This window comes from Phacochoerus africanus, chromosome 15 (assembly GCF_016906955.1).
Source record: "Phacochoerus africanus isolate WHEZ1 chromosome 15, ROS_Pafr_v1, whole genome shotgun sequence".
In the NCBI taxonomy this organism is placed as follows: Eukaryota; Metazoa; Chordata; class Mammalia; order Artiodactyla; family Suidae; genus Phacochoerus; species Phacochoerus africanus.
Window position 1 is genome coordinate 25,413,460 of NC_062558.1, and position 16,604 is coordinate 25,430,063.

A 16,604-nucleotide genomic window follows, 5' to 3' on the forward strand; every position below is an offset into this window, starting at 1 on the left:
TCTTTAAGTGTAGCATGTGTATCTGCCAGACCATGAAATGGTGTCAGTTAGAATAGCGATGCAGCAGCATCCAACCACATGCTGAGAAAGTCATACCTGTTTCCAATCTCTGTCTGGTTGAGTTCAGGGGAAAACCCTTGTCTTTTGGATGCCAGCGGATTCTTGAGACCTTTCTCATGAGGATCTCTCTTTTTTTAAATTTCAATGATTATTTATTTATTTATTTTTGTCTTTTTACCGCCACATCCTTGGCATATGGAAGTTCCCAGGCTAGGGATCGAATGGGAGCTGCAGCTGCCAGCCACAGCCACAGCAACGCGGGATCCGAGCCGCATCTGCAACATACACCACAGCTCACAGCAATGTGGATCCTTTACTCACTGAGCGAGGCCAAGGATCAAACATGTGTCTTCATGGATACTAGTCAGATTCGTTTCTGCTGAGCCACGACAGGAACTCCTTAATGATTTTTTTGAGTTAAAGTATAGTTGATTTACAATGTTGTGCCAATTTCTTCTGCACAGCAAAGTGCCCCAGTCATACATGTATGTACATTCCCTTTCTTATATTATCTTTCATCATGGTCTCTATCCCAAGAGATTGGATATAGTTCCCTGTGCTGTACAGTAGGACTTCATTGCTAAAGGCATTACTTTAAATTTTGTTTGCATGCTCAACTTCTATCTATGGCCAATGATACCTGTTGTCTGCTTACTCCAGTGGCATCAAAAATTTTTAAAGAAATATATCTAATATAAAATGAGTTGATTATGGTGTTCCCTGGTGGCTCCTCTGGTTAAAGACCGGGCGTTGTCACTGCAGCACCTGGGTCGCTGCTGTGGCAGTGGGTTTGATCCCTGATCCCTTGCAGGAACTTCCACATGCTGGAGGTATGGCCCCCAAATAAAACAAGATTAGTTAAGTAAGACATTGTGGAAAAAGAATTGCATAATTAGTCTAAAGACAGCAGTCAGTTACAAAGGGGGTGCAGGGACACTTACAGTACTGCTCACCCTGCCCTAGAATTTCTAACACCTGAACCCCATTCCTTCTGACAGTGGTGGAAAGCCGAGGCATCCTGGAAAGCATCCAGAGGTTTTCCTTGCTGCCCACCTACCTCCCGGTGACCTACCACATCCACCACGCCGACGTGTCCTTCTTCCTGAAGGAAGCCAACCAGGACATCATGAGAAACTCCAGCCTGCAATCGCGCGTGGAGTCCTTCCTGATTTACAAATCCAAAAGGCTCCCGGTCCTGAATGCCAGCTATGGGCCTTTCGCCATTGAGCAAGTGGTACCCCAGGACTTGATGCTGCCTTCCAGCCCTTTTGGATTCACCAGCAAATTTTCTCTGAACTGGAAGCTGAAAGCGCACATCCTGAGGGACAAGGTGTACCTGAGCCGGCCGCGGGTGCAGGTGCTGTTCCACGTGGTGGGCAGGGACTGGGATGACCCCGGCCCCGCGCAGGCGCAGAGGCTGCCCTGCCTGCGGGTGTTTGCTTTCCGGGAGACCCGGGAGGTGCGGGGCAGCTGCCGGCTGCAGGGGGCCCTGGGGCTGTGCGTGGCGCAGCTGGAGCTCCTGGCCAGCTGGTTCAGCCCCCCGACGGTGGTGGCCGGGAGGAAGAAGTCGCTGGAGCCCTCCGAGGGCAGCCCCGTGGAACTCTACTACACTGTACAGCCGGGGGACTGGGACGAGCGTGGAGACTGTGTCAAGGACGAAGCCAGGAAAGCTGGAGGGATGCGTCCGGATGTCGATGAATCGGGGCCTCCCTTGCAGAGGATCGGGAGTGTGTTTCTTTACCAGACCCACAGCCGGCCAGCCCTGAGAGAACTACGTTTGGATAACAACGTGGCCGTCCAGTATGTGCCAAAGACGGTCAGGCAAGGAGATGTGCTGACTTTTCCCATTTCCATCTCCAGAAACTCCACCGAGGACCGCTTCACCCTGAGGTGAGTTCCTTGGGAGTCTCCCTGTAGGAGCGCCAAGGTCAGGGGTGATTCTGGGACGCCCTCTATTTCATCCAGAGAGCTGCTTTGGCGCTGTCCCGGGTGGAAGCCTCCCACCAGCTTTTACAAACTCCATTTTCACTGTCAAACAGAGAGGCCAGTTGGCTCTCTCTGGGTTGGCAGTTGGGCGGGGAAGATATTTTTATTATTGGGTTTTTTTCCGGCCATCCCAGAACCACCAAGGAGATGCTGATGTTCTGCCTTTGCCCAAGCTTAGGGGTTCTCTGCAGGTTCCGGGAGACTGAAATGGCTCATGGTTGAAATGAGTCTGCAAATGGGATGGCGACAGTTGTCGGCAAGGATAGAGAATACAGTTTTGCCAACTCAAAATCGCTTCCAAACACGAGAGTTCTAAGTATGCTGTGGTACCAACCTCAGACTTATCATTTTGTTTCTCTCTGGAAATAGAACCTAGTGTTCAACCTATAAAAGAGCAGACAGTGTGAAGGATGTACGGTAGAATTCTTTGAGTGTCTTATATAAGCTTATACTGAAGATGAGGCATTTAAGATGAGTAACTGTGGGCTTTAGGAGAAAAAAAAAATGGTGCGTTTCTCTTTGGAAAATGGTATGTGAGAAAAGCTGCTTCCCTTGGTTTGATTGGGTTGATTGTTTTTTGTTTGGTTTGTTTTAAACACAGACAAGTCTGATTGTAACAGCTATTTGGTTTAAGGGTTATTGGGTCTCTAAATATGACCTAACAATGCTACATTATCTGATATTTGATCTAACAGCAAATTTGATCTAATCAAATTTGTTATGATTCCTGAACATAGTGTTACTGGACATGGGATATGTTTACATGCAGTTTGGGTTTTGTTTTTTGTTTTGTTTTTGTTTTTTTTTTGCCATGCCCATGGCATGTGGAATTTCTCTGGGCAGGGACTGAACCCACACCACAGAAACAACCAGAGCCACTGCAGTGACAACACCAGGTCTTTAACCCAGTGAGCCACCAGGAAACTCATATATGTGGGGTTTAAAGTTCATCCCATAATGATTAGTCCCTCTTTTCCCTCTCCATCTGGGCTCAATAGCTACATTTTCTTTCTTTCTTTCTTTCTTTTTTTCTTTCTTTCTTTCTTTAATAAAAACTTCTTTTTTTCTGTGTTCATTAAGGGGTAGGCGAGTTTAAGAAAGGAATCATTCTTTGAGTTCCTGTTGTGGCTAGGTTAAGAATCCATCATAGTGTCCATGAGGATGTGGGTTTGATCCCTGGCCTCGATTAGTGGGTTAAGGATACGGCGTAGTGTAGGTCACAGATGCGGCTTGTATCCGGTGTTGCCATGGCTGTGTGTAGGCTGGCAGCTGCAGCTCTTGATTTGACCCCTAGCCTGGGAACTTCCATATGTCACAGGTGCTGCCTTAAACAGAACGAAAAGAAAAGAAAGAAAGAAATCATTCTCTTGCACATTTCAGTTTTGTTGATTGTGACCTAGTGTTGGGAACTGCCTCTTAATCTCAACCAAAGAAACAGAACCAGTGGATAGAATTAACCTAATGATTGAACTTGGCTGATTGTTGGCAAGTGAAACCTTTGGTTGATATTGAGAGTGCATCTGTGGATTAAGCATGGGGATTTTGGGTCATAGGCAGACCTGTGGGACTGAGTCCTCATGATCTCGTCCTTCTGTCCTTTGGAAATCAGACCTAGGTTCAGCTGCTCATGGGCCCTCTGCATGGTGTCCTGGCTCTGTGCTTGGATTTTCCAGGTTTAACACTCTTATATAATATTCTCAGTGAAGATGGTTGCTCATCTCCAGGAACATTTTGCTGATGGGAACGAAAGGTTTTGAATAAGGGGAATTCACAGGATTTCATGCTCTGCCATTTTTTTCCATTGGCCAACTACAGCTGGTTGATTTCCTGGATCCTGGGTTGAAAACCAGACTCTCCTTGAAGCTTTAACTCTCCAGGAGATGATCTCCACATCCCATTTTTTGGGGGGAAGCAGTTGTAGGTGTAGAATTAAATTTCACCAAAAGCTGTGCATCTGGCCACAAGTGATTGCCTGCTAAACATGTTCATCTGAGTTCTGAGGGTGGCCCCGTCCTCTGCAAGCTGTGGCACAACCTATAGAAGTTGGCTCTGCTGGGCTGCAGAGTCTGAAGGATCCAAATCTTGGCACATTCAGAAACAGAGGCCTGTGAAGCATCTAGATTTGGTGGCTCCACTTGTAAAGTCAGAAGACTGGAAAATTTTGGGGGGGATCGCCGGAGTGTATTTTTCAGAGTCCATCAATTAGAAATGTGTGTGTGTGTTTTTTTAATCTATTTTTTCTGGCTAAGACAATAGGAAGGGAAATCAATAAGTATTTCATGAACATGTGTTTAGCGTGGTAAGGTGGCACAGTTTTCAATCTCTTTAAAAGCTGGCATTCATTAATAATGTGCTTGCTGGATGCTTAACATGCACTAATTACAAGTAAGTCTTATCTGTTTATGAAGACAGCTGGCAGGGAACTTGGATCTGGCAATGTCATCAGCCTTTAGTTTGAATTCTCATAATCAGAAAATAATGAAACTGTATATCTTTTTTAATGAAGTCAATTTGACACTAATTTAGCATAGCTTCCAAATATTTAGAATTAGCTGGGGCCTGCTCTATCTGGCCATCTGCTATAAATAACCCTGAGAGATGCAGTCAAGTATCCTTGGGTGCTTTCCTCTGAAATGTTGACTTTGTTGCTAGACTCAGGGGTGACAGTGCTAATGAAGTCCAGAGGTGGGCTCATGTTTAGTAGGTCAGCTGTCAGCCGGCCATCGATCACTACTTAAGGATGGCCGGGGTGGGGAGGCGACCACATTAACTGCCACCAACAGGAAGGAGCCTGTTCACATCGGCTCCTGCTGCAGCTGCAATTCAAGTTCTATGCATGCAGTGATTGACCACCCACTGCCACCTGCCTGTCACCGCTGCGCCTGTGATCTCCCAGTGACCCCGTGGCTGCACACAGGGGCTTGGTTTTCATTCTCGGTTTCATTTCAAGGTTTGTCATGCAAGTTATCCATAAGGGCAGTTTGGAAAAAATAGCTGGTTGTGTGTGCGCCTGTGTGTTTACCGTTGCAAAGAGGGAAACCCCGATGGGGCTGTTTGTCATCTTAGAAATTCTGTTCGTTCCTGGAGCTTGTGCCTTCCAAAGCAGACCTCCACAAAGGAAACAAAGGAAAACGCTTTCATTCCTTAGACATCTAAGGGTCCCTTTTAATTTCAGAAAAATGTGTTCCTTCCAGTGGACAACTGAAGCATCCCACAGCACTTGGGCCCTTTCTTCCACGTTCTCACCACTCGGTCCCTTTTCCTTCCCCTACAGAGAGCCAATTTCAGCAGCATCCTCAGTCTTTCATTACCTGATGATGTGTCTGGAGAATAAAAGAACTCCAGAGCTCTTTCTTGCTCATCCTCCGCATCTCTTCTTCCATTGCTTTTTCCCACAGGAAGTCAGTTTCAAAGGAGTTCTGGTTGTTAGATCTGGAGCCACATATTTGCACAGCATTAGCTTGGTTTTTGGACACTCCAGGAGACGCAGGTGGAAAGGTGCAGAACAGGGGCACGGCACTCAGAAGCCTGGGTGCTTTTGTCCATGGCAGAGATATTCTTAGATTGGTTGAATGAATGAATGGACATAGTGTTAATCAGTAACCAATATATTTACTTGGCTGCAGTCTTTACAGTTTGAAATGCTAAATACTCAAGGATTAATAAAGAATTGGTGCCCAGCACTGTGGTCCGATCTAAAGCCATCTCCATATAAGGCATTATTATCAAGTAGATGTTCTTGCCAAGGGGAGAGTTATACAAGAGAGAGAAAGGGAATAAAATAAGAATATTTGACAAAAGTACAGTGTGGGCCTGAGGTTCATAAGGTCCACAACATAGACTTTGGTGGTTTGGGAAATTCACTTTGCCGAAGGTTTTGAGCTTGTTAGAAATAACAGGTGTGGGAGTTCCCGTCGTGGCGCAGTGGTTAACGAATCCCACTAGGAACCATGAGGTTGCGGGTTCGGTCCCTGCCCTTGCTCAGTGGGTTAACAATCCGGCGTTGCCGAGAGCTGTGGTGTAGGTTGCAGACACAGCTTGGATCTTGTGTTGCTGTGGCTCTGGCGTAGGACCCCTAGCCAAAGAAGTGGCAAAAAGACAAAAAAGAAAAAGAAATAACAGGTGTGGAGTTCCCATTGTGGCTCAGCGGGTTAAGAACCCGACATAGTCTCCATGAGGATGCAGGTGCAGTCCCTGGCCTTGCTCAGTGGGTTAAGGATCCAGCATTGTTGCAAGCTGTGGCATAGGTCACGGATGTGGCTTGGATCTGGTGTTGCTGTGGCTGTGATATAGGCCAGCAGCTGCAGCTCCAATTCAACCCCTAGCCTGGGAACTTCCATAGGCCACAGGTATAGCCCTAAAGGAAAAGAAAAAGAAATAATATATGGATTTTTGAAATGGGCCATGAGCTTCATTCACTTGAATGATGCAGTCTTTGGACTTGCCTTGAACCAGAATAGGATCTCTCCTTATTCTGTTTCAGGTATAGTATGCCCTGGGGTAGCCAATAATATTCTTGGTTACTGGAAATACATCCCAGTCTGGCTAATTTAAGAAAATAAATAGCAGTTCCCTAGTGGCCTGGTGGTTAAGGATCTGGCGTTGGCACTGCTATGGTGTAGGTTCAGTCCCTGGCCCAGAAACTTCCACATGCCTTGGGCTCAGCAGAGAAAATAAAGAAAAATAAATAAATAAAAGGTTGGTTAGACGTATATTGTGGGTCTCAAGAATTCATAAGCGATGGGAGTGCTGGCCTTGGCAGTGCACAGTATTAGGGTTGGGGTGGGTGGGGTGCCCTTGGTTTAGATGTGACGGCCTACTTCCCCAGCACCTCTTCCCTGCCTAGCACAGTGAATTCCTTCAATAATTCCCTCTGTTCTTACTATAATCTCCTGTGGTCATCCAGTGGGGATAAATGGAGTTGTTTCTGAAGCTGAGTGGAGTGAGAGGCAGACAGAGAAGAGAGTGTGTTCCATCTGTTTTCAATAAAACTTCTATTAAAGAATAGACCTAGATTGGCCAAAAAGTTATGAAATCAGTACTGGACAATGCCACGTGCCTCAAGGCTAGGTTCCCCCTGTTATTAATATCTTACATTGGCATGATTCATTTGTAACAATGAATCAATTGCTAAAGCCTACACTTAGTGAAATTCCCTTGATCTTTTTTTTTTTTTTTTTTTTTGGTCTTTTTGGGACGGCACCTACACATATGGAAGTTCCCAGGCTAGGGGTTGAATCACAGCTGTAACTGTGGGTCTACACCACGGCCACAGCAATGTGGGATCTGAGCTGCATCTGCGACTTATGCCACAGCTCTCAGCAACACTGGATCCTTAACCCACAGAGTGAGGCCAGGGATTGAACCTGCATCCTTGTGGATACTAGTTGGATTTGTTCCTGTTGTGCCACAGGGGGAACTCCCAGAACACCCATTTCTGTTCCAGACAAGTAATCTTGTCTTTTTAACTCCTCTTGAGTGTTACCATTTCTCAGACTTTCTTTGTTTTTGTTGACCTTGACAACTTCAAGACTTCCTGTTCAGACTTTATGGGGAACTGTCCCTCATTTGGGATTTGTCTGACATTTTTCTCATGAGGAGACTGAAGCCATGGGTCTGAGGGTCAAAAACCACAGAGATAAATTGCCCTTTTCACTGCGTCATATCAAGGGCATATACTCCCAACCTGATCTATCACTGGCTTTTTTTTTTTTTTTTATTAAAGTATAGTTGATTTACAGTGCTGTGCCTAGCTCTGCTGTACAGCAAAGTGACCCAGTCATAGTATATATGTGTTCCTTTTCTTAGATTATCTTCCGTCATGGTCTGGCTCAAGAGACTGAGTAGAGTTCCCTGTGCTATACAGCAGGACCCCATTGCTTATCCATTCTAAATGAAATAGTCTGTAGCTACTAACCCTAAAACCCAGTCCATCCCACTCCCTTCCCCTCCCCCTTGGCAACCACAAGTCTATTCTCCATGTCTATGAGTTTATTTTTGTTTTGTAGATAGGTTAATTTGTGCCGTATTTTAGATTCCATATATAAGTGATACGGTATTTGTCTTTCTCTTTCTGACTTACTTCACTTAGTATGAGAATCTCTAGTTGCATCCATGTTGCTAAGAATGACATTATTTTCTTCTTTTTTATGGCTGAGTAGCATTCCATTGTGTATACTACTCAGAAGATGTGTACCACGTCTTCTTAATCCAGTCACCTGTCAATGGAAATTTATGTTGTTTCCATATCTTGGCTATTGTGAATAGTGCTGCTATGAACATAGGGGTGCTTGTATCTTTTTGAATTATAGTTTTGTCTGGTTAGATGCCCAGGAGTGGGATTGCTGGGTCCTATGATAGTTCTATATTTATTTTTTCTGGGAAACCTCCATACTGTTCTCCATAGTGGTTGTACCAATTTACCTTCCCACCAATAGTAGCGGAGGGTTCCCTTTTCTCCACATCCTCTCCAGCATTTGTTATTTGCAGACTTATTAATGATGGCTGTTCTGACCAGTGTGAGGTGGTACCTCATTGTAGTTTGGATTTGCATTTCTCTAATAACTAGCATCTCATAGCTGAGCCCTGCTCATATTCCCAGTATGTAAAATCACGATGGATGACACAACGGTGGTGTTCTCGGCCCCTAAGATTGGGGTGGTTTGTTAGGCAGCAAGAGATAGGTGGGATCATAAGTTGTCATTAGTAATCAAGCAAAATTTCAGGGAGTTTCTGTTGTGGCTCAGCAGATTACAGACCCAACTAGTATCCATAAGGATACAGGTTCGATCCCTGGCCTTGCTCAGTGGGTTATGGAGTCAGAGGTCCCATAACCGTTGTGCGATGAGGCCCTTCGATTAGTGGGTTATGGATGTGGCTTTGCTGCAAACTGTGGTGTAGGTTGCAGACTCGGTTTGGATCTGGCTTTGCTGTGGCTGTGCTGTAGGCCTGCAGCTGCAGCTCTAGCTCTGATTTGACCCCTAGCCTGGGAACTTAGGTATGCCACAGATGCAGCCCTAGAAAGCAAAAATAAAATAAAATAAATAAAAATTCACCAATAAGGCCTGCTTACAAAAGAACAGAGGTGGTTGGGTGCCCTGGGGGTACTTGCTCTGTGGTTTATTCCTCACCCTTCTCCTGCTGTGCTGTGATTCTCAGGAGGTCCACCTCTGTCACCTGCATTTCCCAGATGCCCTATCCTACCCAGATTTGGCTTCTGATGGGGTTTGGCCAATGAGACCCAACAGTAGGAATCATGGTGACCAGAAGTCAGATGATTTTCTCTCTTGCTCCCTGGTCCCCTACTCTGGACAGAAAGCTCCTCCATCTCTGGTTCTACCTCCCACCAGGCAGACCCGTGCACAGCTCCAGTGCCTACAGGGAGACTGGTTTTGGCCTCTTATGCTACCACCGCCTTACTTTGCCCTTCTGGGCTGAGGAGACAAGACTTCCTGCCGTTATTAATATCTGGGCTGCATCACCATCATCTAGTTGTTCTGTCAGCAATTTCAGCCCCTCTGTTCTTCATCCTCCGTATTAAAGTGCTTCTGGTCAGTTATCTGCTGTGGATTCTCTTTGCTGACTTGACCCTGTGGATACAGCCGTTTGCAAAGATAATTTTTATGCCAGCAGAATGTCTCTACTGATCCACTCCACACTGTGCGAGAACCAGGGCCAGTCACCAGGGTTTGTCCCTTGTGTCAGTCCCAGCTGGGAGCAAAGACGGAAGGGTCAGAGGCAAGGCAGAGATGAATTTACCCAAACAGAAATCATCATAAATAAGATAACAAGTTTGAGATGACTCAGAGGCAGAAGAAAGAGAACACACAGGAGTGAGATAATATTTTTCTCTCCAGGCTGTGACTGCTTCATGCAAAGGTGAAAAATCAATGTCTGTGTTTCTTTTTCCCTTTCTCATCTGGGCAGTTGAAGGATTGGTGATGGTCAAAGAGATCATCCAGGGATGCCTGTCGTTATCAAAGCAAGTGTCCCTGATCCAGAGATGAACCGGAGGGATAATCTGAAGCCCAGAGTTGTCTTAGAAGATGGAAGAAGTATAATATGAACGCTCTCATCTTCCATTTCTCTGTCTTAACACACACACACACACACACACTTGAGTGAATGCTGGTGCAGAGAGTCTGAAAAACTACAAAAAGGAGGGACACATCCTAATTTCATCCCTCAAAGTCCTGACTGAGCCTTCTTCCTCTCTCCGTGATCCCAGGTTGTTGAAAACTCAAGTGTTGATGTATATTTTGTGAGACAAAGCATGTCAAGTCGAATTCATCCCCATTGCCTTCACACACATAGAAAAGCCTGGGTGTGGGTCAGAGTTGTTCACATTGGGCATGAAGCAGATGAAAAGAGAAATAGCAGGAGTTCCCACAGTGGCACTGTGGGATAATGAGCTGGCTTGTCTCTGTGGTGGCGCCAGTTCGATCCCCAGCCCCGCACGGTAGGTAAAGAATCTAGCATTGCTGCAGATGCTGTGCAGGGCGAAGCTGTGGCTCAGACTGTATCCTTGGCCCAGGAACTTCCATATGCCATTGGTGCAGCTGAAAAAGAAAAACAAGAAGAAAAATAAAAAGAAATGGCAGTATATCTATGTAAATATATTGCGGAAGGGAAGGGAAGAAGGAAGACAGAAGGAAGGAAGAAAATACAAGGATATGAGGGAGGAAGAATTTATTTGGAAAGAAACAAACCAAAAAAAATTTTTCTCTGTGTCTAAATGAGTAGGAATTTTTTAAGAGGACTGAACCTAATAAATCAAGATTTCAAATATAGAAAGGAAACAAAAAAGTAACACATGAAATGAAGACCCAAGCACTGTAAAATAGAAATTAAAAACAAGGAGCAGAATAAACATAGTGAAAGCGGGTATTATTGGCCTATATAGAAAAAGATGGAGGAGTTCCCATCGTGGCTCAATGGGAATGAACCTGACTAGTATCCATGAGGTCATGGGTTCCATCCCTGGCCTCTCTCAGTGGGTTAAGGATCCAGTATTGCCATGAGCTGTGGTGTAGGTCGCACATGTGGCTTGGACCCTGCCTTGCTGTGGCTGTGGCGTAGGCCATTGGCTATAGCTCCTTTTTGACCCCTAGCCTGGGAACCTTCATATGCTGAGGGTGTGGCCCTAAAAAGACAATTAATCAATAAATAATAAAGTAAAATAAGTACTTTTTATATTAAAAAACAAACCATAATGGAAAGAGGTATTTGTAGTACAGAAAGACCAACAAAGAATTAGGATGCAGGATATATAAAGAATACCTATAATTCGAAAATAAAAATGGGCAAAAAATGTGAGCAGACATTTCACAGAAGAAAAACAAAGTAGCCAATAAATAGAAAAGATAGCCCATCTTACTAGAAATCAGAGAAAAATTAAAACTATTATACATTTTTATGATTTTTATGGGAGTTCTCATTGTGGCTCAAGTTAAGAACTCTACTCTACTAGTATCCATGAGGGTGCAGGTTTGATCCCTGCCCTCGCTCAGTGGGTTAAGGATCTGGTGTTGCTTTGAGCTGCAGTGCAGGTTGCAGATGTGCCTCAGATCTGACTTTGCCGTGGCTGTGCCATAGGCTGGCAGCTGCAGCTCTGATTTGATCGCTAGCCTGGGGCTTCCATATAAACAAACAAACAAATTATGTACTTTAATTTCATTTTTACCACATTGCCAAAAGTCAGGCAGTCTGATAATATCGTGAGTTGTGGAGAATATGAAACAGAGGAAGCGCCTATTTATTGCTGGAGGGCAAAATTGGTACAACCTTTTTAGAAAATAGTTAGAAATCTTCCAGTAGTATCAAAGATATGCATACACCATGACCCAGAGTTTCCCCTTCCAAGATAAAGAATCTAGAGAAACCCTTGTGTTTGTTCTCTAGAAGGCATCTAGAAATATTCATAGCAGCACTGTTTTAATAGCAAAAAAATGGAAGTGTCCCAAATGACCATGGAGAGGCTAATGGATAACTGAATGTTGGCGTATTTCCACAGTGGAATCCCATATATTCATGAAAATGATTCAGTGACATCCACGTAGGTGATCTCTGATGTATACTATTAAATGTAGATGAAAGCTTCAGAAAAATATGTGTACATAAAATTGAAACTAAAAATGAGGCATCAAATTAACAACGTGTTCTTGGATGATGGATACACACATTCATTGAGGTAAAACTGTAAGAAGTAACAAAGAGATGAACACCAAACTTAGACTAGTAGGTCTCGGTGGGGAGGGTGAGGCTATTCACGGGAGGAAACGTGCACGGGGCTTCAAAGATACTGGGTTAATTTTAGTTCTTAGCCAGGGGGCTAATACCTAAGTGTTCATTTTTGTCTTTTAAAATGTTTATGTATGATATATACTCTTTTCTTTAAACTGCATAAATCTCATTTCAGTTAATGATTTGTATATGTGTGTGTGTGTGTGTGTGTGTGTGTGTGTGTGTGTGTGTGTGAGTGATACATGCCAGATTTTAAAACCTTTTGTAAGGAAAAAGCGAGTCACTTGTCACTTAGCAGGAGGAAACTTTCAGACTGTTTTTAGATTTTCCACGGTAACATCCCATGCCCTTCAATGCAGAAGATAACAGAACCATAGCGACAAATCACTCAAGTGCTCATTAAAGGGATACTGATTATTTACATTCACGTAATACTAGTCACAGCATACTGGAGTTCCCGCTGTGGCACAGTGGATTAAGGATCTGAGGTTATCTCTGTGGTGGCTCAGATTCGATCGATCCCTGGCCTGGGAACTTCCATATGCTGCAGATGTGACTGAAGAAGAAAAATTAAAAAGAATACTATATAGCTTTTCTGCTATGAAAGTTTTCAAAAACATTAGGTGAGAAAAGTGGAAAGGCAAAGATGGGATAGTACAAATGGATGGAAAGCTACCTGGCTAGCTAGATAATTGATACATAATGGATGATCGCTGGATGGATAGATAGATGAGTGGATGGACAGATGGATGGGTGGAAAGGCAGGTGAATGAGAGATGAGTAGATACATAGATGATGAATGGATGGATAAATGATAGGGGATGGATGGGTGGGTGGGCGGATGGACGTATAGGTAGATAGGTAGGTAGACAGGTAGCTACAAAGATACATGGGTAAATGGTTACATAGATGGGTGGCTGAATGATGGCTGGCTGTCTAGATACTTAGATACATAGGTATTGGTGAGTCTCCTTTAACTATTTCATCTCAGGTAGGGTCCCTCCCTTCCTCCTCATCATTTTGCTTTAATTTGTTCTCTAATAAAACTGCACCACCACCTGGCATTCGGCTCTTCAGATCATTGTGCTTTGACCCTCTCAGTCTCGCCGTCTGTGAGGGCCACGTGAGCAGACCTCTTTCCTTTCTTGTGCATCCTCAAAGCCGCAGTGAGTGACTGGCATACAGTCGACCCTGGTACATACTTGGTGATTAATTTAAAGTCAAAGATCATGACCGATTCCAAAGCCCCAGCAGGCTCTCTGTGTGTTGATGGAGCCCAGGTTTGCCTATGTGAAAGCAGAATGACCTTTTACCTGGGGCCCTGTGTCTCAGATCCGGTTACCTTTCGTTCCCAGCTCTTCTCCTAAGGCAGGTTTCCCAGCACAACTGTCTGGACTGAATACTTTGTTCTCTGTCTCTCTCTCTCTCTGTGTCTGATGGGGGGAGAGGGTGTTCTAAGATTTATAGGATTTCCAGTGGCTGTAGGATTTTGAGCAACGCGCCTGTCCTTTGCCCACTGGTAACCTTTCTCCTGCTTCAGCTGTGACATCAACCAGTGTCTCCAGACATTGCCCAGTGTTTCCCTGGGGGGCAGATTACCCCCCACTGAGGCCATTATCCTAAGGAAACTTTTCCTTCTTATCATGGAATGAAATATAGTTGAATTCCAGACTCTCTTTCCAATGTACACAGTAATTTTTAATGAAGTTTATACCTACCTTCTTACTGATTCTTTGGCTCCAGGTTTAAATTCTTCCTCCATAATCTCCCAGTGTTTTCTAGGCATTTCTCTCTCTTTTTTTAATGCTGCATCTGGGGCATATGGAAGTCCCCAGGCTAGGGGTCCAGTGGGAGCTGCAGCTGAGGCCTACCCCACAGCCACAGCAATACCAGATCTGAGCTACATCTGCAACCTATGCTGCAGCTCATGGCAATGCCGGATCCTTAACCTACTGAGTGAAACCAGGGATCGAACCTGCATCCTCATGGATACTGGTTGGGTTCTTAATCTGAGCCACAATGGGAACTCTTCATTCCTTACTGGTAGACGGTGTTTTTAGGCTCTGAAGACAAGTGTGTTACCACTTCCTAGATGCTGTGCAGAGAAAACAAAAGAAACAGAAGAATCTGTTTGTTGAGGGACCAAAACACACATGCTGAAAGCAACCAGAATATAAGAGAATAATGTTAATTCTCTATCATAAAGCACAGCAACACAGTCTATGTGGAAAATTCCCCAGGAATTTCCTGTTGTGGCTCAGTGGGTTAAAGACCTACCATTGTTCTTGAGGATACAGGTTCGATCCCTGGCCTCTCTCTGTGGGTTCAGTATCTGGTGTTGCTGCAAGTTGCAGGGTAGGTTGAAGATGCGGCTTGGATCCGACATTGCTGTGGCTGTGGCATAGCCTGGCAGCTGCAGCTCCCATTCGACCCCTAGCCTGGGAACTTCCATATGCTGCAGGTTAAAAGAAAGAAAGAAAGAAAGAGAGAGAGAGGAGGGAAAGGAAGGAAGGAAGGGAAGGAAGAGGAAGGAAAGGAAGGAAAGGAAGGCAGGAAAGGAAAGGAAGTAAAGGGAGAGAGAGGAGAGAGAAGAAAAAAGAAAAGAAAGAAAGAAAGAAAGAAAGAATGAAAGAAAGAAAGAAAGAAAGAAAGAAAGAAAGAAAGAAAGAAAGAAAATTCCCTGGAATGGGTGTGGTGTAGGATTAACCCATCATCTAAATGTTGAGTTCAGAGTTTGGTCTTGAGTATCTTTTAAACCAAGAATTAATCAAACAAGAGAATCATCTTGTTACTACGGATCTGATTTGCTGGGAAAAGATGTCTGAAAATGGGGTTACTTTGGTGAATGGAAATATAGGTTCTCAGAAGAAAAGAAAGTTTTTGTCATTCTCTAAGTAAAATCGCAGTATAAGAAAAGCCGCCTTTTCTTAAGGTGAATTTACCCATTTTCTTTGCCAGAAGGGACATCTAGGGCAGGGCTGCCTGGATTTCCAACATGCTGCTCAGAAAAATGTGCCCTTTCCAAAGCTTCGTTCAATTCCTTGATGCCTCCAAAATTAGCACCTGATGCCCTTTTCCGTTGATTTGAGGTAGATTTATTTTAATTCTACTTTTCAAACTCTTGACTATATTAACAGCCAGGAATACTCAGGGGAGCTTATATTTCCGACAAGTACAAATGGAGAGGGGAAGATTTAAGCCTTCCTGTGTCATCCGCAGTCTGCTGGAGGGAGTCTTCTGCTGGGCGGATGGGGTGACTGTACCCATGCCTCAAATTAGGTCTTGTCTCCTTCCAGACCTGTGTCACCTTGGAAAAGGGGCCAAATCCAGTTTTTTTACAGTAGGTTCCCTCATTTTAGGCAAGTTTCATCTTAGAGAATGAACTGGCCTATTTCTGTGCTATTGAGCCTCTGAATCAGAAACTTAAGGGATGCTCAGATTGGTCCAGAGCAAAGGTTTGATATTGGCTTTTGCTGGAGAAATAGGACACGGCTTCTTGGTTTCTTTAGATGCTGGAAACTCAGATCCTGAAAATGCAGACTCAGAAACTATCGATTGCACTTCCTCTCCCCTCCCCCTTGGCAACCACAAGTCTGTGCTCCATGTCTGTGAGTCTGGGCTCCATGTCTGTGAGTCTGTGCTCCACATCTGTGAGTCTGTGCTCCACGTCTGTGAGTCTGTGCTCCATGCCTGTGAGTCTGTTTCTGTTTTGTGGATGGGTTCATCTTGCCGTATTTTAGATTCCACATATAACAGGAGAAAAAGAATGTGTGTATATGTATGACTGGTTCACTAGGCTGTACAAAAGAAAGTGACACAACGCTGTATCAGCTCTACTCTAATAAAAAAAGAAAAGCAAAGAAACTATCCATTGTTTACTCCCTGGCTCTTGTAAGGAGACCAACATTGTTCCAAGACCAGGTCTTCTAGGCTGAACCAGTCCATATTTTTTTTTTTTTCTGTCTGGAGTCTTTGATTTCTTTGGATTCCTTTTAAGTGGCAATGCTTAGAATACAACCAGAGGAAATAAGAGACATTACGATTTCAACATTCAAAACCTTTTTATTATTGAAATTTCCCCAATTTTGCAAAAAGAGGGAATGAAATAATGAACCTCTGTGAACCAGTGGCCCAGATCCATCAGCTACCAGCCTTTCCCACCCTTGTGTCATTTTCCCCGTCTCATAGCATTTTCTAAAAATCGGCTTTCAAGGCAATCCGCTGAGTGAAAGACGCCAGCCCCAAAAGGCTGCATCTTGTGTGATTCCATTTATGTGATATCCTGGCAAAATATGAGGATGGGAAATTGGTCAGCG

General features: G+C 44.3%; 1 protein-coding gene across 1 annotated transcript in view; it reads left to right on the top strand.

Moving 5' to 3' along the window:
* Positions 1-16,604, top strand: part of TMEM132D (transmembrane protein 132D) — a 766,214-nt gene that overhangs the window by 204,333 nt on the left and 545,277 nt on the right. The window contains 1 exon segment of the mRNA XM_047760874.1: positions 1,059-1,950. Within this exon segment, the coding sequence (XP_047616830.1) occupies positions 1,059-1,950 (892 nt within the window).